At 24.9% G+C, this 23,392-nt stretch overlaps 7 protein-coding genes across 7 annotated transcripts; 3 read left to right on the top strand and 4 right to left on the bottom strand.

Moving 5' to 3' along the window:
- Window positions 1-2,374: 2,374 nt before the first annotated feature.
- On the bottom strand, window positions 2,375-3,908 carry Phum_PHUM083020 (uncharacterized protein; the record flags this gene model as incomplete). Its single annotated transcript, XM_002423702.1, has 3 exons — window positions 2,375-2,524; window positions 2,607-3,804; window positions 3,889-3,908. The coding sequence occupies 3 exons, from the start codon at window positions 3,906-3,908 to the stop codon at window positions 2,375-2,377; spliced, it is 1,368 nt and encodes a 455-aa protein (XP_002423747.1).
- A 3,902-nt stretch (window positions 3,909-7,810) lies between these two features.
- On the bottom strand, window positions 7,811-8,071 carry Phum_PHUM083010 (uncharacterized protein; the record flags this gene model as incomplete). The annotated part of the gene is made up of 2 exons (XM_002423701.1): window positions 7,811-7,876; window positions 7,913-8,071. 2 exons carry the CDS (start codon window positions 8,069-8,071, stop codon window positions 7,811-7,813), a joined length of 225 nt encoding a protein of 74 aa, XP_002423746.1.
- Window positions 8,072-11,186: 3,115 nt separating this feature from the next.
- Window positions 11,187-11,895, bottom strand: Phum_PHUM083000 (orf protein, putative; the record flags this gene model as incomplete). The annotated part of the gene is made up of 2 exons (XM_002423700.1): window positions 11,187-11,202; window positions 11,312-11,895. The coding sequence occupies 2 exons, from the start codon at window positions 11,893-11,895 to the stop codon at window positions 11,187-11,189; spliced, it is 600 nt and encodes a 199-aa protein (XP_002423745.1).
- A 1,163-nt stretch (window positions 11,896-13,058) lies between these two features.
- On the top strand, window positions 13,059-14,040 carry Phum_PHUM082990 (orf protein, putative; the record flags this gene model as incomplete). The annotated part of the gene is made up of 2 exons (XM_002423699.1): window positions 13,059-13,683; window positions 14,033-14,040. The coding sequence occupies 2 exons, from the start codon at window positions 13,059-13,061 to the stop codon at window positions 14,038-14,040; spliced, it is 633 nt and encodes a 210-aa protein (XP_002423744.1).
- A 4,667-nt stretch (window positions 14,041-18,707) lies between these two features.
- Phum_PHUM082980 (orf protein, putative) lies at window positions 18,708-20,040 on the top strand (the record flags this gene model as incomplete). The annotated part of the gene is made up of 2 exons (XM_002423698.1): window positions 18,708-19,221; window positions 19,946-20,040. 2 exons carry the CDS (start codon window positions 18,708-18,710, stop codon window positions 20,038-20,040), a joined length of 609 nt encoding a protein of 202 aa, XP_002423743.1.
- A 7-nt stretch (window positions 20,041-20,047) lies between these two features.
- On the bottom strand, window positions 20,048-20,680 carry Phum_PHUM082970 (orf protein, putative; the record flags this gene model as incomplete). Its single annotated transcript, XM_002423697.1, has 1 exon — window positions 20,048-20,680. The coding sequence occupies one exon, from the start codon at window positions 20,678-20,680 to the stop codon at window positions 20,048-20,050; it is 633 nt and encodes a 210-aa protein (XP_002423742.1).
- A 783-nt stretch (window positions 20,681-21,463) lies between these two features.
- Phum_PHUM082960 (uncharacterized protein) lies at window positions 21,464-22,946 on the top strand (the record flags this gene model as incomplete). The annotated part of the gene is made up of 2 exons (XM_002423696.1): window positions 21,464-22,711; window positions 22,797-22,946. 2 exons carry the CDS (start codon window positions 21,464-21,466, stop codon window positions 22,944-22,946), a joined length of 1,398 nt encoding a protein of 465 aa, XP_002423741.1.
- Window positions 22,947-23,392: the final 446 nt, after the last annotated feature.

Raw genomic sequence — 23,392 nt, 5'->3', positions numbered from 1 at the left:
TTTATTTCTTTTGAAATTTTTTGTTGTAACGATATTAACGATAATCGACGAAATAATAATAATAATAAACTTATCATTTTTTTTTTTCGTTGAAATTCTGTCTCCATCTCCAAAATGGATGACATTTTTCCAAAAAGGCATAAAATCTCTTTTTAAAGAAAAATTTTAATTGGCGCATTTTGATAAAATATAACAAAATTAAACCGCAGAAATAATATAAACTAATAAAAATATGTAATTATTATTCTACTCGTTCGAATAAACAAGACAGAGAGAGAGAGAAAGAGAAATGGCGGAAAATTATTATTTCCTTTGATTAGAAACGCAACACGAATAATAATAATAATAATTTCGATTTGGGAAAAGCAAAAACATAATTTTCATCATTCGCGAAATTTATTTATTTTTTACTCTCTCGATGACTTTACATTAAATAAATAAATAATATTATTATTAATATTTATATTATTATTAAAAAAAAAAAAAAAAGTTTTTATTAAATTTTTATTCAAATACATTAAATGGCGGGGAAAGAGAGAGAGAGAGAGAGAGAGACACAAACGAATTCCTATTGAATCGTCGTCGTTAGGATTTAAATTTAGTTTAAAAAAAAAAACGGCGACAAAAATTATTTCGTATGGGAATTTTGTCGCCATTGTTAAAATAATTTTTTTTTTCTTCTTCTATGTTTTTATACGATTACGACAAAAACAAGAATGACGACACCGACGACGATTGTAACGATGATGATGATGATGATGATGATGCGGTCATTTTTTTATAAATAAAAAATCCGCTAATTAACTTTTTCCCTCTCTGTTTCTCTCTCTCCCTCTCTCTCTTTTAATTTTACGCGCCACATCAAAGACAAAAAAAAAAAAAAAATTAAAGTGTAAATATTTATTTGATTTTTAACTCCCCCGTCGCCCCCCAGTAATTCATTCGTTTTAATTTAAAATAGAAATTTCTAGAATTAATTTGTTTGACGTATGCTAATCAAATATTTGACACAAATGCTCTCATTTCCCAGATTTGAACAAATTAAAACTTTTTTTTTCTCTCTCTCTCTCTCTCTCTCTCTCTCTATGACGTCATGTGTATGACGAATCGGTCATTGGCAACGATACGAATCCGTAATTACAAAAAAAAAAAAAAATTTTTTTATATCGAATGAGTGAATGAATGAATTCATTCATTCGGATGTTGAAAATGATCGAAACGAAATTTATTAATTAAAAAATCCGTCGGTTTTTTAAAAAGAAATCATACAAAAATATAATTAAATAAAAAGAAGGGAAAAAGAAAAAAAATTTTTTTTTCCTTTGTCTTCTTCCACGTTTTTTTTTTTTTTTTTTTAACGATATGAAGTGTACTCGAGCAAACCAGGAAATAATGGGAAAAAAATTATTATTTTTTTTTTAAAGTGTAATTGCTAACTTTTTCTCTGCGGAAAAAAAATTAAATAAATGATAAAAAGACTTCGTTTGTATAACAGTTAATAAAAAAAAAAGCAACAAACAAACAAACAAACAAACGAAAAACCAAAAAAAAAAAAAAAATTTTCCTGGTTTTTTGTTATTGTTGTCCAAATAGAAATACTACGTGAATTGAATTTTTTTTCCCCCCCGTTTATTTCTTGTTTAATAAAGTTTTTTTAAATTTTATTATTATTATTATTATTATTATTATTAATTACGTAATAATTTTTTCTTTTTGTCTTTTTACCACCACGACAAAAACAAAATTTGGTTTTGTTAAAATTATTTTTCTTTATAAATAAATTAATTAATTAAAGTAATTTTTCCTTGTGTTTTACTCGCCATTTTAAATTACGTAATAATTATTTTAATTTTTTTTTTTACCTTAAATTTTTAAAATTTATTACTGTTAATAAATTATTACTTTTCGTTTATAAAAAAAATTATTACGTAAATTGTTATTAATAATTTAAATTGCAATAATTATTTTATTTTAAATAAATTAATGAAAATCGATAAAATACTACTTTAATAGTTTGTATTATTTAAATCTTAGCGTGTAAAAATCCGTCTTTAAGGGGTTATTATAAGAATCGTACCTTAATGTCCCTGGGAAAAATGACAGCGGGAACAAAACGATGATAACAAAAGCCGACGGGTAAAGCGGACCTGAAAAAAAGGACCCAAGATTTTTTTCTTTCCCTCAAAGCGTTCGTGCAAAATGTCAGGTATGTTGATTAAAGGGATTATGTAGGATTAATAATAAAAGTATTTAATTTCATTAATAACATAAAATATAATATAAAATTTAGGAAAAGTGCTTAACAGTATACTACAAAGGTACAAGGTTTGTAAACAGTCACAGCCACAGGTAAAATAAGTTTAAAGGAAGTCTTTTAAAATATTTGTAATCTGTTGTTACCGAAATCAACGACTATAATGTTACCGTTTTTATGTATTGCTATACCTTGAGGACAGTCAAATTCTCCTGGTGATGAACCTTTCGAACCAAAACTTTTTTCAAATCTTCCATTACGGTTGAATATCTGAAAATAAACAAAAAACATGAGTTGATGGAAATGTTATTGGAAGAGGGTCTCTGTAAATAGGTAGATAAGTTGGTAGTACCTGTATCCTGTAATTCTTGCAATCGGAAACAGCAAACGAACCGTTATCGAAAACGGCTATACCTTGAGGTCTGAACAATTCCCCTTCTTCGTGTCCTTCCTTGGAAAATTTCATTACAATATTCATATTCGAATCCAAGAGTAAAATTTTATGATTGTCGAAATCGGTGACGAGTAATTTACCATCAGGATAAAATGCTAGTCCACGTGGATTTTTAAGATTTTTCGATTGGAATATTTTTAAAAGTTTTCCAAATTTGTCGAAAAGTTGAATTCTGGAATTGAAAGGATCGCTTACGGCTATTTCGTCATCAAGGTTTGTCGCAACGTCCCATGGAAATTTAAATTCTCCAGGTTCGTTTCCTAATTTTCCGAAAGAGTCGAGAAATAATCCGTTGGGAGAAAATATTTGTACTCTATGATTATTTTTATCTGCTACTATTATTCTAAGATTCCTGTCGGTCGCTATACCGGAAGGACAGGAAAATTCTCCGTTTTCGAAACCCGTTTTACCGAAATTAAACATGAATTCACCAGATTCGCTAAATATTTGTATTCTATCGTTGGATCTATCCGCTACCAAAATTTGTCCGATACCGTTCACGCACACACCCCAAGGTCTACAAAATTCTCCGTCGTTTTGACCTTTTGACCCGATGATAAATTTCGGATTTATTTTTTCATTTATTTCGTAGTTTTTTTCATTTTCCGTTTTAATAAAACTATAAACTTTTATATCTTTTAACTGATTTTGATAACCGTTAAGAAATTTTCGTTGAATGCTTTCTTCTTCTTCCACGTCTTCTTCTTCTTCTTCTTGGGAAAACCAAGAAAATTTAAGATTTTCCAACCATTTGAGTCCATCGTTACAAATATTTTTATTTATTTCCAATTTAGAAATCGTCAAATTTTTCATATCGTTAAATTTTCTCATTAAAATTTTTTCCTCGTCTAAAATCTTTTGAATTTTATCGTTTGTATTTTTTCTGATTTCTTTCTCGATTCCATCGCAGGTTTCTTCGTACCTTTTTCGAGTTTCCTCGATGGTATCGATCAAATGACGAAAATATTTAATTTTTTCCATTTTAAAATATTCAAATAAATAACTTTGTACCGTTGGTGTATCGGTAACGACGTCTAATAAAGTATCCAAAAATTGCGATGCTTTAACTCTTTCGTTTATTTCCTCTATGGAATGCCTACGGAAGAGTATCAAAGTAGTGGTATAAGAACATTCTAGAAAAAACACCAAATAATAATAATAATAATAAAACGTTACTTACAAATCAATGGGTATTCCCATAGTGTGAAATCACTTTTAACAGAGCAACAGCACAAACAACAGCGAGTACATTAATAGAGATTAAAACGAGTTTTGAGTTTTTTATATACTACCCCAATAATAACAAAAGGGATGTTTTCGAATGAGAGAGAGGAGGGGAGGAGGGGGTAAAACGATTTAAACTTATTGTAAAAACAAGTAAAAAAATATGAATGAAAGGGTGTGTGAATGGTAGTAAAATAAATGGAGTGGTGGGGGAAATTTCATTCATGATTTTAACTTTTGGGTAAGAAGGAGGGGAGAGGAGGGGTGGGTAAATTTTCCTCTTTTATTATTATATACAAATACAAAGGAATGAATTTGCACAAATTTCTGATTGTAAATTATTATATCTGTATAATTTTTTTTTTTTTTTTGGTTATTACATATGTTTTGCTTATTTTAAAATTACAGCAGTAGACAAAACCATTAAAATAATTACCGCCATAAATTTTTGAAAAGTAAAAAAATTTATTAGTGGCGTCATAAAACCGTTATTTAACCGAGCAGAATTCGTTTAAAAGAAAATTTTATATTTTCTCCATATATTAGAAAGTTTTATTTATTCGTCAAATATTTTTCTTTTTTTTTTTTTTATCTACCTTTCCAGTTTAATTTTTTTTTTTTTTTTTTTTACTGGAAAAAAAAAAAAGCGGGGGCGAGGGAGAGAAAAGGAGGGAAAATTTAATTTACAACCGAGGTCTAACCTCGAGTCTTGGTTTCGTAATCTTATTTAAATTAATCAGATATTTCTCGTGCCACGTTGTTATTGTTATTGTTATTATTTTTATTTTTTTTTTATCTTTTTTTTTTCTTTTTTTTTCCTACGGAGAAAACGCTGATATTTAAAATTGAAATTTAAATCCTTTGGAAAAAAAATTTAATTATACGGATTTTATTATTTTCCCTTAAAAAAAAAACAATTTTTTTTTTTTTTAAATTAAAAACAAAAGATTTAATTTTTAATAGAGTAAAAAAAAAAAAAAATTTTAAACGTAAAATTAAATTTATTATTATTATTATTATTATTGTTGTTGTTGTTGTTATACGTAATCACGTCATCAATTAAAACATAAAAGTAATTAAATTATTAAAAACAAACGGAAACGTAATTTTTTTTTTTTTGCAAAGCGATTACGTATAACACGAAGAGGGGAAAAAAAAAACCTTTTTCATCCTTTCTTTTATTATTATGAAACCCCGCCCCCCAAAAAGGAAAAACATTTTTTTATAAAGTTGTTTTACTTTCTCTCTCTCTCTCTCTCTTTTTTTTATTAATAACAATTTTTTTTTATTTAAATAAAATAAACATTAATTGAGGCTTATTCCAAAAAAAAAAATTTTCCAGGAACAACTTGGTCAAAAAATAACCCCAAACGTTATGTATTTATTTTATCGATCGATCGATGGACTTAATAACTTTTAACGAACTTTAATAAATTATTAATAATAATAATAATAATAATTTTTTTATTTATTTTTCACGCCGAATATTAAAAAAACGAAGTCTTCAAATTTTTTTTTTTTTTGCCCCTAGTTCGCGTTTATTTGTTTTTCCAAAAACAAAATTTCACTTATTTTATTATCATTATCATTATTATCATTAAAATTTTTCATAGGAAATGTGTGGTTTAATAAAGAAAAAAAATTAGTCGAAAGTTAATAGTATTAATAATTTTTTTTTCGTAAATAAAGTTTACAAATCAATAAAAATTATTTTTCGTAATTAAATTTTCGAAATTGTTTTTTAAATATTTTATTAGTACAAAAAGAGAATAAGATTTATTATCGATTTTTATTACGTCATAATTATTACGTATTAATTTATTGCCGATGTTCGAAAAGATGGAAACAATTTTTATATAAATGTACTTAAGGGGAAAAAGGAAAAGGAAAAAAAAAGTTCTTTAATTTTTTTTTTTTTTTTTTTTTTTACTGTAAAGAAGTATAAAAATAATTTGTTCTCTCTCTCTTTCTCTTTTTTTTTATTTTCATCTTATTTTCATATCATTATTATTATTATAAAAAAAAAATTTAATTGAACTCAATTGCGAATATTAATGAGAAAAAAAAATGAAGAAGAAGAAGTAAGTTGAAAAATAAAAACAAAATGTATCAAACTAATCAAACTCAATTTCATTGAAAAACATTCTCTCCCCTCCCCCTCCCCCATTTTCTTTTTATTTAATTTTTTTCTTTACTTTTCTTTTCTTTATTTGAATTATAGAAAAAAAGGTAAAACGAAAAAATGAAAAAGAGAGAGAGAGGGAGAGAGAGATGGGGGAAAGGGTATAAAATAATATCATCTTGTATAATTTTTATTCTTCTTCCTACGCTTTTTTTTTATTATTATTATTATTATGCGAAATTAACAATGAAAAAAAAAGAAATTATTGCTGTTCTTTTTATTATTATTATTATTATTATTAGAAAAAATTGTTATCATCACTGATAAAGATGTTTATCAGAGATTTTTGTCAAAAATTTGTTTTATTTAATTTTGAAAGTAATTATCATTTTTATTAAATAAAATTATACATAAATATTTCTATTTCAAATTTTGATATAAAAGAAAAATCCAAGTAAATGTCAATAAAAAAATGAAATGAAGCAAAAAGAGAGAGAGAGAGAGAAAGAGAGGAAATAAGACAAAAAAAAACATTTTTTTTTTTCCTTGTTCCTCCTCCTTTTTATTCAAATTTGTTATGTATTCGACTTGACAATATTTTCTTTTCATTTTAAAATTTGTTTTGACGTTAAAAAAAAAAAAAAAAAAAAGAAAAATTCTTCATCAATCAAAATAAAAAAAAGGAAAGAATTTTTTTTTTTTTGTTGTATACCTGATTTCATACGAAAAAATAAAAATGGTACCAAAAAAGAAAAAAACTAAGAGAAAAGGTTAATTGTTATTTTAATACAAATAAATTTTGGCGCCAAATTATTTTACGTGTAAATAACTTGATTGAAATGCGTTTGTTTACTTTTTGCGTATACGGTTGACGTAATAAAGGGTTTTGTAAGATGAAAAGTCATAGAATAAATAAAAACATTCATTTATTTATTCGAAAAAGAAGAATTTTAAGCTAAAATAATAATAATAATTAATTTGGAAAATTACGTATCGAAATGTTTAAATTCTTTTCTTTTCTTTTTTTGTCGGGTAATAAATTTTTTTTTTGGTCGTAGGAATTATTCGGACGTAGGAGAAATTTTTTCAATATGGCGCCGAGTCGTTAATGAACTTATTAATGTTCCATATTTTGTTTAACGTTCGGTGTCATTTTCACGTTCGCACAAATTGTTATATCCTCGTTTTAAAATTTATTTTTAAAAAGAATGCATAACATTATTATTATTATCGTACGTTTATCGTCGTCTGCTAGATAATTTTAGCTGTACTGAATGGTAAGAAAAGATGCTGTGGAAATTAATTATTAGTTGTTGATGTTTGATGATGCCTCTTACAAATTTCAGGTTCTGAGGTTTGCGTTATTTTCAACCTTTTTTTTTTTTTTTACAATACGTGAGAAAATCCAAAATTATGCGGTTTAACGTGGATGCAGATAATACGATGAAAATTATCATTAGGATTATAATTCATGTTGTGGTTAACATTTGGTTTTTTTTTGGTTTGTTTGTGGTTGTTTTATAAAACTTGTTTTAAATTCCAACAGAAATAATTCTTTCCTCAGGGGGTCAAAAGGGAAGGGGGGGAAAGGAAAAAAAGAAATTGTCAATTTTGTAAATCTTGAAAATCTTTTATTCTGACTTGAAAAAAAAAATTTGTTCTTTTATTTCCTGTTTCTTTCAATTTTATTTTAAACATATTCAGTTTGTTGCATCAGTTTTCCTTTTAGAAAAGGTAACTTTTTCTTTTATTTTCCTCAACCCAAAGGTTTATCTGCGGGGATAATTTTTATTGAATCGACTAAAAAGTTACAATTAAAGTGCTAAATACTAAAAGTTTAAATTTTTTCAAATTTAACCGACATGTTGTTTTGATTTATATTTTTTTTTAAGAAAATCTTTATGATATGAGATATCAGATATGGATCAGACATTGTTAAACATCCAAACAATACTTTTAAATTCATTAGTTTCTTGTTTTCTTGTTTAAACAAATGTTTGTCTAGTACTTTTGCCATTTTGTTTTTTTTTTTTTTTGGGGGGGGGGGGCGGGGATTTCTTATTAATTAAAACATACAATGAATGTGATTCTTATAATACTCCCCAAAAAAGAAAAACTTTTTTTAAATTTTCTCACTAACTTAAAATAATGAGGAAAAAAAAGGAAAAAACATTTTTTTTTTCTTAATAATAAATATGAAAACATTAAAAACACGTGTTTTTCATTTTTTAACACATAAAATCCAAATGTTACAATAAAATTTTACCTGGGATAAAAAATAAAATCCTGTTAAATTTATGTTTTCTTGACTTTTTTTAACGCTTTAAGACTCGAAAAAAAAATCGATTAATCGATCGATCGATGGATCGAACGCGTTTATTTTTTTAAATAATTCGTAGAATATTATCAATGTTGTCTTTTTTTTTTTTTTTTTTACTCATGAGTACCTTTGAGTTTTTATAAACTTTTGGTATTTATATACAAATCCAATTCTGCCAATATTAAAAAAAAAAAAAAACTGTCATTGTCACGATATAAACTTGATTTTCAAAAAAAAAAAAAAAATTGATTGATTGATGTTGACGAAAATCAAATCGAAAAAAAAGGAAAATTTATTTATTTATTTTATTTTTTTTACATGTTTTTGAACACGCGAATTGAAATAGTTTTTAATAAATAAATTGAAAAAAAGTTTAAAATTAAAAACTAATAAGTTAAAAAATAATTTTTTTTACAAATCTTATCAAAAATCCCTCTTATAGAATGATAACAAATTATTTTATTAATAAAAAAAGTTCAAAAAAAAACTATTGAAATTGTGTAAAGTTTAAATTTTCTTTTTACGACGTACGCTTTCGTTTCCGCTTTTAAAAATGGCGGAATTGTATAAAAATCAAAAATGGCGGAATGAATTAAAAGAAAAATAGATCGGGATATCAATGAATTTATAATAACAGGTACGAAGGATTAAAAATAAAAGGGGGGGGGAATAAAAAAAGGTTACAACATTCTTACAACCATTTTTTTGTTTTTCATTCATAAAAATTTTTTTTTGTTGTTGTACGATTCGTAGAAAACAATCAAACAAACAAATAAACAAACAACAAAGGAAAAATTTTTTTTCTCTTTAATTCAGGTAATAAAATCCCGCGAAATAATAATAAAAATAATTTTTATATACGTAAAAAAAAAAAAAATTTATTTTGACCTTTTCTTACAATTATTATTATTATTATTATTTTCATTCATCATTCATTCATTCATTCATTATTATTATTAAATCACAAAAAAGGGATACTATAAAAAAAAATGAAAATGAAAAGAAAAAGAGTGAAATAATTTTTTTTTATTACACTTTAAACAACAAATGAAAATATTATTAACGTAAAAAAAAAAAATATTCATTCAAGAAAATGCAACAAACGACAAAATATTTTAATAATAATAATGATGATAATAATAATAATAATAATAATTTTTTTTTACAGTTGCGAATCATTAGCATCCATAGAAACATATTCGGAATGTGATTACAACATAAAAAAAACAAGAGGAGATATTGATAAATCATCATCGTCGGAAAATCGTCGTGGCAACAGCAACATCGTAACGGACTACGTGAATTCGTTGAAAAAAAGACAAAGAGACATACCATACGATAATAATAATAAATACGATATAAAAAATAAAAAAAAAATTTTTTTAAATAACAACAAAGATTTTTCCGAGAGTAGGAGACACGGAGATAAGGGTCCTATTAAAATAAATATTGATAAGTTAATTAATTTTCCTAACATATTTTTCGAAATGATATCTCTCGATAATGGTAAACCTTTGTTCGAAAATGATAATAATAATGTTAACCATAATAATAATAATTCTCATTCAATGGAAAATTTAATTTTTTAATTATATATACATATATATATATATATAAAAGTGGAAATCGCTTTTATTTATTTTTATCTTCCGTATTTTCTTTTTTTTAACTTTTCTCTCTCTCTCTTCTTCTTCTTCTCTCTCCTCTCTCTCCCTCTCTGTCTCTCTTTTTATTTACTCTTATTTCGCTTTGTTTATTTGTTTTTTTCCGTTAAAAAGTTTTTTAAAAAAAAGTTACTATAGACGGCGTAAAAAAACAAAGTATTAAAAAGAATGAAAAAAAAGCATAGATAAAATAAAACTTCATAATTTTATTCAAAACGTGTGTACTCTATGGTTATTATTTTTATTTTGTCTTTTATTCCCTAAACAAACTCTCTCTCGTAAATAAAATTTCCTTTTTTTTTTTTTTTTTCTTTCATTAAAATTTTTTTTTTTTAAAAAAGATTTTCTAATAAAAAAAATAAAAAAATGGAAGCAGAAAATCAAAGAACGAAAAAAAAAAAGAAAAATTATATTTTAAACTTATAATTATTATTCGTTTGACTTTAATAATGATTATGATTATGATAAAACTTGAAAAAGATAAAATATAGAGAAAAAGAAAAATTGATTATCTCTATGATTTTTACCTTTGCGATCATAGAGTATATAATTATAATATTATTTTTTTTATTGATTCCCTGATGAAAAGAAAAAAAATACAAATAACGGTTTTTTTTTTTTTTTTAAAAAATCTTTTCGACATCATTAACATAATTTAAAAAAAAAAATTAAAATTTGATTACGTCATAAAATTATATATATTTCTTTTTCAACCCTTATTAACATAAAAAGACATAGAGAGAGAGAGAGAAGGAAGCATTAAAAAAAAATCACGAAATAATAATGATAACAATTTTTTTTTTTAAACGATCGGAAAAGAAATAAAAATTACATAACGATTTTTTAAAATTTTATTTTATCGATTCTAATGACACGATTTTTTTTTTCTTTTACTTTTTACCTTTACTGTAGTAGTAATTACATACTGGAAAATTTTTTTAGTCATTTTATCACACGGTAAAGTGTGATTGATTGATTGATTGATTAATACATTAATTAAAAAACTTTTATTTATAAAATTTTAAATTTTACTTTAATTTAACTAAAAAGTTTTAAATAGGAAACGAAATAAAATATCATAGAGATAGAAAAAGAGAGATAGAGAGAGAGAGAGAGAGAGAGAGGAAAAGGAAAAGGAAAAAAAAATTCTAGTATTGTCGAATACTTATATTAATAAGCATATATTTATAATAACATTATCATCAAATATGTTATCCTTTAATCAAATGGAAGGAGAGGAGGCGAGGGGGTGCGGGGGTGAACAACACATCACCTTTGATTAGGTTTTATAGGTATCGACATAGAATTCAAACGAAATTCCAAGGGTATATCTTGTTCTTGTAATATTTTATTTGAAAAAAAAATTCTTTTTAACCTGCAACTTGCGTATATTTGTATTCTCAACGTTTGAACGTGATTCGTTCCGAAGCAGCGCATTGTAAAATCTTGTAACGGAAAATTTATTTGATTCCAACCTTCTTCCAACGTCAGCGGAAGTTTAGTATAAAAAGGTTTTACTTCCGTTACGTTTTGATGCGTCGAAGCTCTAAACCTTCTTTTAACTCCTTTATCGTCTAATATTTGAACGTCGAAAGCGAAATATTTATTTAAATTTTTAACAGTCATGTTTAATATTGGATTTTTTATTTTCAATACTTGATTCGGATCTGCAGGACACATTATGTACGTGGCCGCCATTTTGGGAGCATTTATTTCCAATACTTGAGAACACAATTCGTCGTCTCTTAATTTTTTTATCGTACCGTTTCTTATTTTTTTTTCCCATTTTGCCAATGAATGTTTATTTACGCTGTGGAAAATGCATGTAAAACCAGGTGACATGTAAAAATCTGTCATTTTTTTCTTTCTTTTTTTTATTTACCCCCGTTTAATTTTTATTTTATTTTTTTTTATTTTACTTTTTTTTTTTTGTTAATTTTTTCCAAATTTTGCCAAATTTTTTTTTCTTTTTTTTTTTTTTTTTTAATATTTTAATACTTAATAATTTTGTTTTAATACATATTTATTAAATTTATTTGTTTACATTTTAAAAAGAAGAAGAAAAAAAAAAATTAAATGTTATTTCAAAAAGCCTTTTCGAACGGGAAATTTTTTTTTTTTTGTCTACGCGGCCTCCGTGATTTTTTGGCGGTGAATTTTTTTTTGCCGCCAAATTGTTTTGATTTTATTTTTTAATTAATAAAAAAAATTTTTTAAATAAATAAATAAATAATTTATTAATAATTAATACACACGCACGCACGCATAATATTTTTTATTAATAGAAAGAAAAAAAAATTGTCATAGAGTAAATAAACTCACATACCGTATTAATTTCCTCGGAAATACATTAATTATTTATTCAAATATTCATTAAGGCATGCAAAAAAAAACTTATTAAAATAATAATAATAATTTTAGTTAATGAAACAGCTATAAACTCCGACAAAGGGTTTAAGAGTCACTTAAAAAAAAAAAAAAAATTTACAATTAACAAACAAACAAACTGCAACATTTTATAATTTTTCAAAAAGTTTAATAATAAATAAAAAGGAATCCATTTAATAAACGTTTATTTAATTAATTAAAAATATTTACATAATTTTTAATAATAACCAAATAATACATTTAAAAAAAAAGGGGGGGAAGAGGAAAACCCTTGAAATTCTCTTGTTCCACGTTTAAAAATAAATTATTATTGTTTACATTTTTTTTTTTTTAATAATTTTAACCTTTCAACGATGTAATTAATAACGTACATACCCAAAATAATAATAATAATAATAATAATAAAATAATAAAAAAAAAATGAAGTAAATCGAGAAAAAATTTTTGCAGCAGAAAAATTATCGTGATAAAAAAAAAAAAAAAATAAGGTACGCTTATTAAGAAAAAAAAAAATGATTACACTCGGATCAATAATAAATGATAAAATGATTAATGATAAAAATAAATAAATAAATAAATAAATTATTAAAACATCGGAGAAAAAGGCAAAAAAGAAAAAAAAGGGGGAAAAAATGTTTTCGAAAGTTTATCAACCAGGTTTGATATGCATATTCGATGCGGATAATGAAAAACCGTTAAAAATATGGGAAAAAAAAATTCAAGATGGTTCTGTTAAAAGAATATTATCGGATGAAATAAGAGGTTTAGTTTTGGAAATATCAAGTAAAATGCCAATGTCGAATTACATATATTGTCCATCGAACATAAAACAATCATTGAACATATACTATCCTTATTTGCATTTGACCGTTAAACTATCATATTCGTCCATATTTGCTTTCGACGTTCTCATCATAGACGATGAAAATGTTAAAAGAAGATTTAGAATATCAACGATACAAACGTTTGTCGACATACAACCCTTTATGTGTAAACTACCCCTGTCTCTCGAATCAGGATGGAACGAAATAACGGTACCATTGCATCACTACGTTAAAAGCATTTACGGTACGAATTATAGTAAAACCCAAAGAGTCGCCATTTATTCGAATTGTTTTTTGAAAAAAATTTATTTTTCCGACAAAGAATATTCGGATGAAGATATACCTTTGGAATTTCACATAGAAGACATTGATTTTCAAGAAAATTATCAAAATAAATTATCCGGAGTTTTACAAAAGAAAAAAATGTCGTTGAGTTATTATCCGGATTTGATACAGAAAAATAATAAAAATTCTTCTTTTAAAAAATTATTTATTTAACACATATTATTTACTTAATATATTTTTTTATTTCCGATTACGTTTTATTATTATTATTATTATTATTATTATTATTATTATTATTATTATTATTATTATTATTATTATTATTATTATCATTATCATTATTATCAATACGATTTCTATCTGTTCGACGAGTTTTATTTATTTGTTAAAATTTCTCTTATCTTCTAAATAATTAATGTTTGCTTGAATATCAATGGCGGTGGTGGTAGTGGTGGTGTGTGGGGATGTAAATTTTCCATTTATAAAATTTTTCAAAGAACGTTAAACGTCAAATTTTCCAACACGAAAACGTTCTTTTCATTTCCTTTCCTTACCACGATTTATTTTTCATTTAAAAAATTATTTTCCGACACGACGTGTCTTTCAATGAGTTTTCCAATCGGAAAAGTATTTTACGTTGCTTCCATGTTATTATTATTATTACTATAAATTTAAAAAATTAATCGAGTACTTAAAATCCGCCATTTTTTTTTTTTAAATATCAATTAGTTAAGCATGTTCGCAAATTGTTTTTTATCCATTCTGTTAAATTTATTATTATTATTATCGTCGTTACGTGTCATTCACCTCTTTTATCATTATCTTTTCTCCCTTAAACATTTTTTTTTTATTTTAATATTGTCTTTTATATACTCTTATCAATTTTTTATCATTTTTTTTTAGGAGTTCATATCGAACCGTTTAACGCCGCCATATTTTTAATAATAAAAAAAAAAAAATTTTCCTTTCCTTTACTTTTCCGACACGTTTGACTGATTTTTAATGTAAAATAGTATTATTATTAAAATTTTTTTTTTTTATAAAAGAGTAACAACCGAACAAACAAACGAAAAAATATTTTACGTAAAAATTTAAAATTTGAAAATAATATTTTTAACATGTAAAAAAAAAAAAACTCTTTGTGTTTTATATTTAATTATTTATTTCAAAAACATTATTATTATTATTATCATTATCATCATTTTTTTCGACGTGAAATTTTATATATTTATATTTATTTATTTATTAAAAAAAAAAAAAAGAGAGAGAGAGAGAAAGAGACAGAGAGAAAGGAGACGGTTAGAAAAATAAATTCGCTTAAAAATTTTGTTTGTTCTTTGTTATTATTATTATTATTATTACAAAAAAAATTTTTAAAGGTTACAATCAACGATGAGGATAACAACAACAACCACAACAACAAAGACAAAAACATTTTAAAAACGCCAACGTTTAACTTATAATAAAACATCAAACAAGATTTCGCGAAAATTTTTTTTTTCACGTAAGCTAAACATAATAAAAAAATTTTAAAAAAAATAAACTAAACCGGAAATAATCGTTACGATTATTTATTATTTTTTTCCGTTTCCTTCCTTCCCTCCCCTCCCCTCCCCTTCCCCTATCCCCCTTCCACCCCTTCCCCTTTGTCCCCCACCGACGAACGAACAAAACCCCCCCAAAACTATAAGCTTAAAATTTTCCTGTCGGATAAAGAGAAAAAAAAAAAAAAAGAAAATGGGGGAAAATTTATCAAATTGACGGTTAAAAACCTCTTTCGGTCAAATTATCGGTTTTAATAAAATTTTCCTTTTAAAAATTGTTATCAGTTATCAATATGGACGTTGTGACGTGATTATATAACGTCACGTGACATCGGTTACGTCAGCGACAATTAAGAAAAAAAAATTAATAATAATGCAACGTGTAAGTGATGAAAAGTTTTGAGAAAATTTTAAACGACGGCTGGAAAAAATTTATCGGGAAAATTTTTTTTTTTTTAAACTAAATCAAATTATTAACTTTTTTTCAATATCGGCAATAAAATATTTTTTTGAAAAATCGAATCGAAAGAAATAATTCTGGACAAAAAATATTAATAATAATAATAATAATAAAAAAACGTCGATAATTTTTTCTTTTTTTTATGGAATTTGTCGCCGACGCCATTTTTCTTTTTATTTCTCGTTTCTGTTACTGTTTTAAAATCAATTTTGAAAAAAAAAAAAAGTCGATAATAAACTAATAAACTCCAGATTTTTTCCAAAAAAAAAAAAAAAAAAAGAAAAAATGTAACCGTTGGAGAAAAGTAAAAAATAAAATAAAACAGAGAATTTTCTAGAAAGAAAGAAAGAAAAAAGAAAATTTTTTCTTTTTAAAATTGCCAATTTTTTTTTTTCTTTTCTTTTGACATGTTTTCTTTTTTTTTTTTTTTACCTGGAATCAAACTGTCAAAATCTCCAGGTTTGTTTTTTTTTTTTTTTTAATTTATATATAAACAATTTTTTTATCTTCTGCTTTAGTTTTTTTTTCTTTAAGATGAGAGAGAAAAACTTTTTTTTTTCTTTCTTCTTTGTTTGTTTGTTATTTAAAAACTTTTTTAATTATATATATATTTGAACTTTTTTAAGCTTCAAACGTTTTTCACATCAAATTTATATTTATGACCTGTTATCTATTTCTTATCAGTACTTCATCTTCTTCTTTCTTTCTTCGTGCAATACACGTGCACGTGAAATTTTTTTCCCAAATATTTTCCCAATCATTTTCCCAACAAATTTAAAAAAACCGGGAAAAAAATGTTTTGCTTTCTAAATAACAAAAAATATTTTAATAAAAGCTCAATCGAAAAACAAACAAACAAACAAACGCAAACAACCCGAAAATGAGAGAGAGAGAGAGAGAGAGAGAGAGAGAGTAGAATAAATATAAACAAAACCCGATTAATATTAAAAAACCCGAATAATATTTTTTTAAAAAGCCCGCGAAAATTAGAAATTTTAAATTTATATTACTTAAAATTAGGGGAGGATTTTTTAAAATTGTGTTGATTGATTTGTTTCAAAACATTTTTCGCGAATCGGGAAACCCTTTTATCGCGTAAAATGACGTCACGTTAAAAATTGATTAAAAATATATTTAAAAAAACAAATTTTTTCGTTACGTAATAATTTTTTGTTTTTTTTTTTAATATTTTGTTAATAATTAATTAATTAATTAATGACGTAATAAATTTGTTTCTTTATTTATTATTATCGTTACGTAAATATTTAGATAACAATTTATTTAATAAGACACTGGAAAAAGGTAAAAAGATAAAAAAGAAAAAAAAAGGGTAAATAATTTTTATTTTTTTTTAATTACGCGGGCGCGTGGCGTGCGTGAAAACGTGCGTAAAATTTATTATTATTATTATTATATTTTTTTGTCGGTATCGTTTTAAAAAAAAATTTTCACCTGAAAAAAAAAATTATTTATTAAAGTTAAAGAACTGTAATTATTTTTTTCTTTTTTAACTTTTTTCCTTTTCTCAAATTTCAAGTTATGACCTATAAAAAAAAAAAAATTTTTTTTCTTTTTCCCCATTTTAATGATTTTCATTTTTTTTTTCAGGTACGTTTTTGTTTTTTAAAGGAAAGTAAAAAAAGGATTTTATTTCAAAGGTTTTAAAAATAAAAGTATAGGAAAAAAGGAAAAAATAAAGAAAAAAAAAAAGGAGAAAAATTTTTTTATATTTTATGCAGTCAAAAAAAAAGTAATTTAAAACGAGTTGTTTAAAAAAAAAAACTTTTGGTGTTTAATTAACAAACAAACAAACAAACAAACAAGCAAACAAGCAACAACTTTAATATCTTTATCGTGTCATCATCATCATTATTATTTTATTTATTTTTTGTTAAAACATCCTCCTCGTGATTAATTTTTTATTATTATTATTAAATCGATGAAATCAATATCCGTGACGTAATTAATTATTTTAATAATAATAATAATAATAATAATAATAAATACGAGTTTACGAAAATAAAAATGGAAGGAAAAAAGGTAAGCGAGAAAAATTTCATACAAACAAATAATTTTTAACTTTTTTGTATTTTCGTTAATTAAAAACGTTTCGTAATAATTAATTTACGAAAAAATAAAAAGGGAGGGAGGAAGGGGGGGGTAAGTTAGGTTGGCAACACTTTTTATTATTAATACTATGCTTTAACTTTAATAATAATTTTTTATTTGATCGGAAAATATTATTATTATTATTATTATTATTATTATTTTTTAGTACACAAAAAAAAGCACAAAAACTTTTTAGATTTTTTTATTAATTTTTGTCCCGGTATAAAAAAAAAAAAGTGTAAATCACGTGTTTAAATGATAATGATAATAATTTTTTTTTTTTTTAAAAAAAGTTTAAATTTTAATTAAAAAACTTATAATAATAATAATAATAATGATAATTTTTAATTTACGTCCGCACGCGCCCCCCCCCCTTCGATTATTTTTTTAACTTGTAATTTTTTAATAAATTTTTTTTTTTTTTAATATTTTTCGGCGGTCGAAAATCATTTTCTCTCTCTCACCCTCTCTCTCTCTGTTGTAGAATAATAATAATAATAATAAAAATTTAGTTCGCGGATTAAAATCCACCGACAGCATTTTAAACAAACTAATAAAACTTTTTATTGACTTTAAAAGTTTAAATAATAAATTTACGTTTATTTTACTTAAAATGGTTGGGAAGAAAAGAAAAAGAGAGAGTGAGAGTGAGTGAAAGAGAGAGAGAGAGGGGGGGGGGAAAATTAAAATTTAAACAACAATCTGTTGATTTATGTAAATTATTATATAAAAAAAAAAATTTCCATTTATATTAATAATAATAATAATAAATTAATTTTTAAATAAAAGGAAAACCACAATCGCGGAGGCAATTATTATTATTATTATTACAACCACCATTACAATTTAGTTATTGATGTCATTTAATAATGTCGTCGAGTAAACGTAAACAAAATCCGTATGTTAAATTTTATTTTTCATAATCAAATAATAATCATTATTATTAATTATTAATAATTAATTAATTTAACGTTACAGGTAATAAATAAAAAAAAATGAAAAATAAATAAATAAATAATTTTTTTTTTTTTTTTTTTTTTAAATGGAGAAGAAATAATAATGAGCAGAGGTGATAAAAATGAAAAACCACGTTTAATTTTATTACAATCGTATAACAACACACCGCTCCAGCACTGGAATAAAAGGATAAGATCTGGAAGAGTGTCACAAATAATCGATCAAGATTTACAAAGTCCCGTATTGGAAATCACGAGTTGGAAATCATCTCAAACGTACATAACGAGTCCGGCGGATCCTAAGAAAACTCTCGGAATAAAAGCTCCATATTTACATTTGAGAGTTAAAAACCTGTTGAAAAATTTCCTTTTTAACGTTTTGGTTTTGGACGATCGTAACGTTAAAAGGAGGTTCAAAGCTTCGACGAAAGTCAAAACGGCTTTATCGAAACCGTACCTGTGTAAGGTACCATTGACTTTGGATTCAGGTTGGAACGAAATAACGATTCCACTCATGGAATTCACTAAAAAAGCTTATGGTACTAAGTTTGTCGAAGCTTTGATCGTACAAATTCATGCCAATTGCAGAATAGAAAAAATTTTTTTCACATACACCGGTCAATATGACGAGTAATTATTATTATTATTATTATTATTATTATTTGTATTTTCTTTTTTTATTATTATTATTATCTTTAATAAACGTATTATTTTCTCCTTTCTCTCTCTCTCTCTCTCTCTATCTCTTTTTAAATAACCTATAATTTCTCTTAATTACTACAAACTCATTCTTTGTTATTATTTAAACGACAACAATTTCGCCCCCCCTTGTTTTTTCAACCCCCCCACCACCACCATCATCATTATTATTCGCATCTAATCATCACCAGTAAAAAAAAAAAATGGCGAATTTAAAAAATATGTAAACGTATATTTACAAAATGCAATAATACAATAAATACTTTAATAAAAAAAAAAAAAAAACATTCACGTCGACGTTTAATAATTATTAACTCTTATTATTATTACCCGTCATTATTATTATTATTATCATTATCATTTGTGAAAATTTCCCTCCCTTCTTTACCTCCCCTTTTTCCTCTCATTCTTCCTTCCAAATTTTCATTTGAAAAAATTAAAATAAAATAAAATTCAGTTGTAAAAATTTCTTTTTTTTTTTTAATAAAATTTTGAAGAAAAAATTACTCGGGTGGTAAATGAAACCTAATAATAATAATAATAATGATAAATTTTAATATATAAAAAAAAAAATCGATCGCGAGTGATTATTTACCCGGAAGGAAGAAAAAAAAAATAAAATAAATATTTATTTTTAGACAGACACCATTTTGTATTTTATTATTACAAGAGTTTTTAAGAAAGAGGGAAAAACTAATAATAATAATAATAATAATAATAATAGTAGTCACAAATAGATAATAATTAACGTTTTTTTAAGGATCCTATTAAATATTGCGAATCTAATAAAATGTTATTTTTTTTATTAATATTATTATTATTATTATTATTATTATTATTGTATTCAGAGGGATCTTCATTGGGTATTTCATCTGTAAAATATATCCTTTGTATTCTACAATTCGGATAAACTTGTATCCTTAAAGTTTCATAATAATTTGTATTATATATTTTTTTAGTATATTCTTGTAGGGAGAAAGCGATTTGATTCCATCCTTCGGTGAGTACCAAGGGTAGTTTACACGTGAAAGGTTTCACATCGGGTTGAGATACTAGGGTTGATATTTTAAATTTTCTTCTCACGTTATTATCATCTAATATTTGTATATCGAAAGCAAAATATTTATACAAATATTTAATTGTTAATATAATGACTGGAAATTTAACGCCTAATGTTTTCTTATAATTACCCGGACACGTTAAATACGTGTTGTTTAATTTTTTACCCTTTAATTCTAAAACTAAACATTGTAATTCGTTATCCATAATCCTTCTTATGTGTCCCGATCTTATTTTTTTATCCCATATCAATAATGGTTTTTTAACACAACTGTGTAATATTGATAAAAAACCATTGTCCGATACATTTTTAAACATTTTTTTTTTTTTTTCATATATTATGTATGCTTATATATATATGTGTGTGTGTATTTTTTTTCCTTTTTTTTTTTTTTTACTTTAAAACAAAGAAAACAACAAATTTTATTATCGAAATCGAAAAAAAAAAAAAAATGTAATGAAAAGTTATTTTTTAATATTTATTTTATATGTTTTTTTTTTTTTCCCCGTTAATGGAGCGTGGTTTACAAATCAATTAAAAGCCTTCGTTATTTTTCATTTTATTGTTCTTGCATATTTTAAATGATTTCTAATGCCACGTTAAAAATATAACTCGCTTTAAATGGTATCATTATTATTTTAAATACAAAAAAAAAAAAACATTAACGATTTCGGTTTTATTTATTTTATAAAAATAAATTTTAGAGAGAATATGCAAAATCATCCCCCACCCCGAAACAAATTAAATTTACATCACGCCCCTCCCCTCCCCTCCTTCTTACCCAAAAGTTAAAATCATGAATGAAATAGTACCTTCCCCCACCACTCAACTTATTTTACTACCATTCACACACCCTTTCATTCATTTTTTTTTTTTTTACAATAAGTTTAAATCGTTTTACCCCCTCCCCTCCCCTTCCCTTTCTCTTCCAAAAACATCCCTTTTGTTATTATTGGGGTAGTATATAAAAAACTCAAAACTCGTTTTAATCTCTATTAATGTACTCGCTGTTGTTTGTGCTGTTGCTCTGTTAAAAGTGATTTCACACCATGGGAATACCCATTGATTTGTAAGTAACACTTTATTATTATTATTATTTGATGTTTTTTCTAGAATGTTCTTATACCACTACTTTGATACTCTTCCGTAGGCATTCCATAGAGGAAATAAACGAAAGAGTTAAAGCATCGCAATTTTTGGATACTTTATTAGACGTCGTTACCGATACACCAACGGTACAAAGTTATTTATTTGAATATTTTAAAATGGAAAAAATTAAATATTTTCGTCATTTGATCGATACCATCGAGGAAACTCAAAGAAGGTACGAAGAAACCTGCGATGGAATCGAGAAAGAAATCAGAAAAAATACAAACGATAAAATTCAAAAGATTTTAGACGAGGAAAAAATTTTAATGAGAAAATTTAACGATATGAAAAATTTGACGATTTCTAAATTGGAAATAAATAAAAATATTTGTAACGATGGACTCAAATGGTTGGAAAATCTTAAATTTTCTTGGTTTTCCCAAGAAGAAGAAGAAGAAGACGTGGAAGAAGAAGAAAGCATTCAACGAAAATTTCTTAACGGTTATCAAAATCAGTTAAAAGATATAAAAGTTTATAGTTTTATTAAAACGGAAAATGAAAAAAACTACGAAATAAATGAAAAAATAAATCCGAAATTTATCATCGGGTCAAAAGGTCAAAACGACGGAGAATTTTGTAGACCTTGGGGTGTGTGCGTGAACGGTATCGGACAAATTTTGGTAGCGGATAGATCCAACGATAGAATACAAATATTTAGCGAATCTGGTGAATTCATGTTTAATTTCGGTAAAACGGGTTTCGAAAACGGAGAATTTTCCTGTCCTTCCGGTATAGCGACCGACAGGAATCTTAGAATAATAGTAGCAGATAAAAATAATCATAGAGTACAAATATTTTCTCCCAACGGATTATTTCTCGACTCTTTCGGAAAATTAGGAAACGAACCTGGAGAATTTAAATTTCCATGGGACGTTGCGACAAACCTTGATGACGAAATAGCCGTAAGCGATCCTTTCAATTCCAGAATTCAACTTTTCGACAAATTTGGAAAACTTTTAAAAATATTCCAATCGAAAAACCTTAAAAATCCACGTGGACTAGCATTTTATCCTGATGGTAAATTACTCGTAACCGATTTCGACAATCATAAAATTTTACTCTTGGATTCGAATATGAATATTGTAATGAAATTTTCCAAGGAAGGACACGAAGAAGGGGAATTGTTCAGACCTCAAGGTATAGCCGTTTTCGATAACGGTTCGTTTGCTGTTTCCGATTGCAAGAATTACAGGATACAGGTACTACCAACTTATCTACCTATTTACTACAGAGACCCTCTTCCAATAACATTTCCATCAACTCATGTTTTTTGTTTATTTTCAGATATTCAACCGTAATGGAAGATTTGAAAAAAGTTTTGGTTCGAAAGGTTCATCACCAGGAGAATTTGACTGTCCTCAAGGTATAGCAATACATAAAAACGGTAACATTATAGTCGTTGATTTCGGTAACAACAGATTACAAATATTTTAAAAGACTTCCTTTAAACTTATTTTACCTGTGGCTGTGCCTGTGACCAACCTTGTACCTTTTTATTAGTACCTGTTTTTTTTATTTATAAATATTTTAATATTAAATTTATTTATTAATAATTATACCTTAAAAAAATTTAAAAAAGGGGATTGGGGGGGGGAGAGGAATAAAAACACAATTTCATCTAAAAAATTTTTTTTATATATTTTAAGTACATCAAAATTATTAAATCACGTAATAATAATAATAATAATTAATTTACACCTCGTTATAAATTTTATATAAAAAAAAAAATTATACAAAAAAAAATTTCTATAAATTGTTTATAAATATTATTATTATTATTAATACGAATAAAAATTAAATATAAATGATGATTACGCCAATAATAATATTATAATAAATGCGTGCGTTTGTGTGTGTGTGTGTGCGTGTGCGAGCACCGT

Source organism: Pediculus humanus, genomic scaffold (genome assembly GCF_000006295.1).
Source record: "Pediculus humanus corporis 1103172107434 genomic scaffold, whole genome shotgun sequence".
Lineage (NCBI taxonomy): Eukaryota > Metazoa > Arthropoda > Insecta > Psocodea > Pediculidae > Pediculus > Pediculus humanus.
The sequence above is the reverse complement of the archived record's forward strand: the minus strand, read 5'-3'. Positions and strand labels throughout refer to the sequence as shown.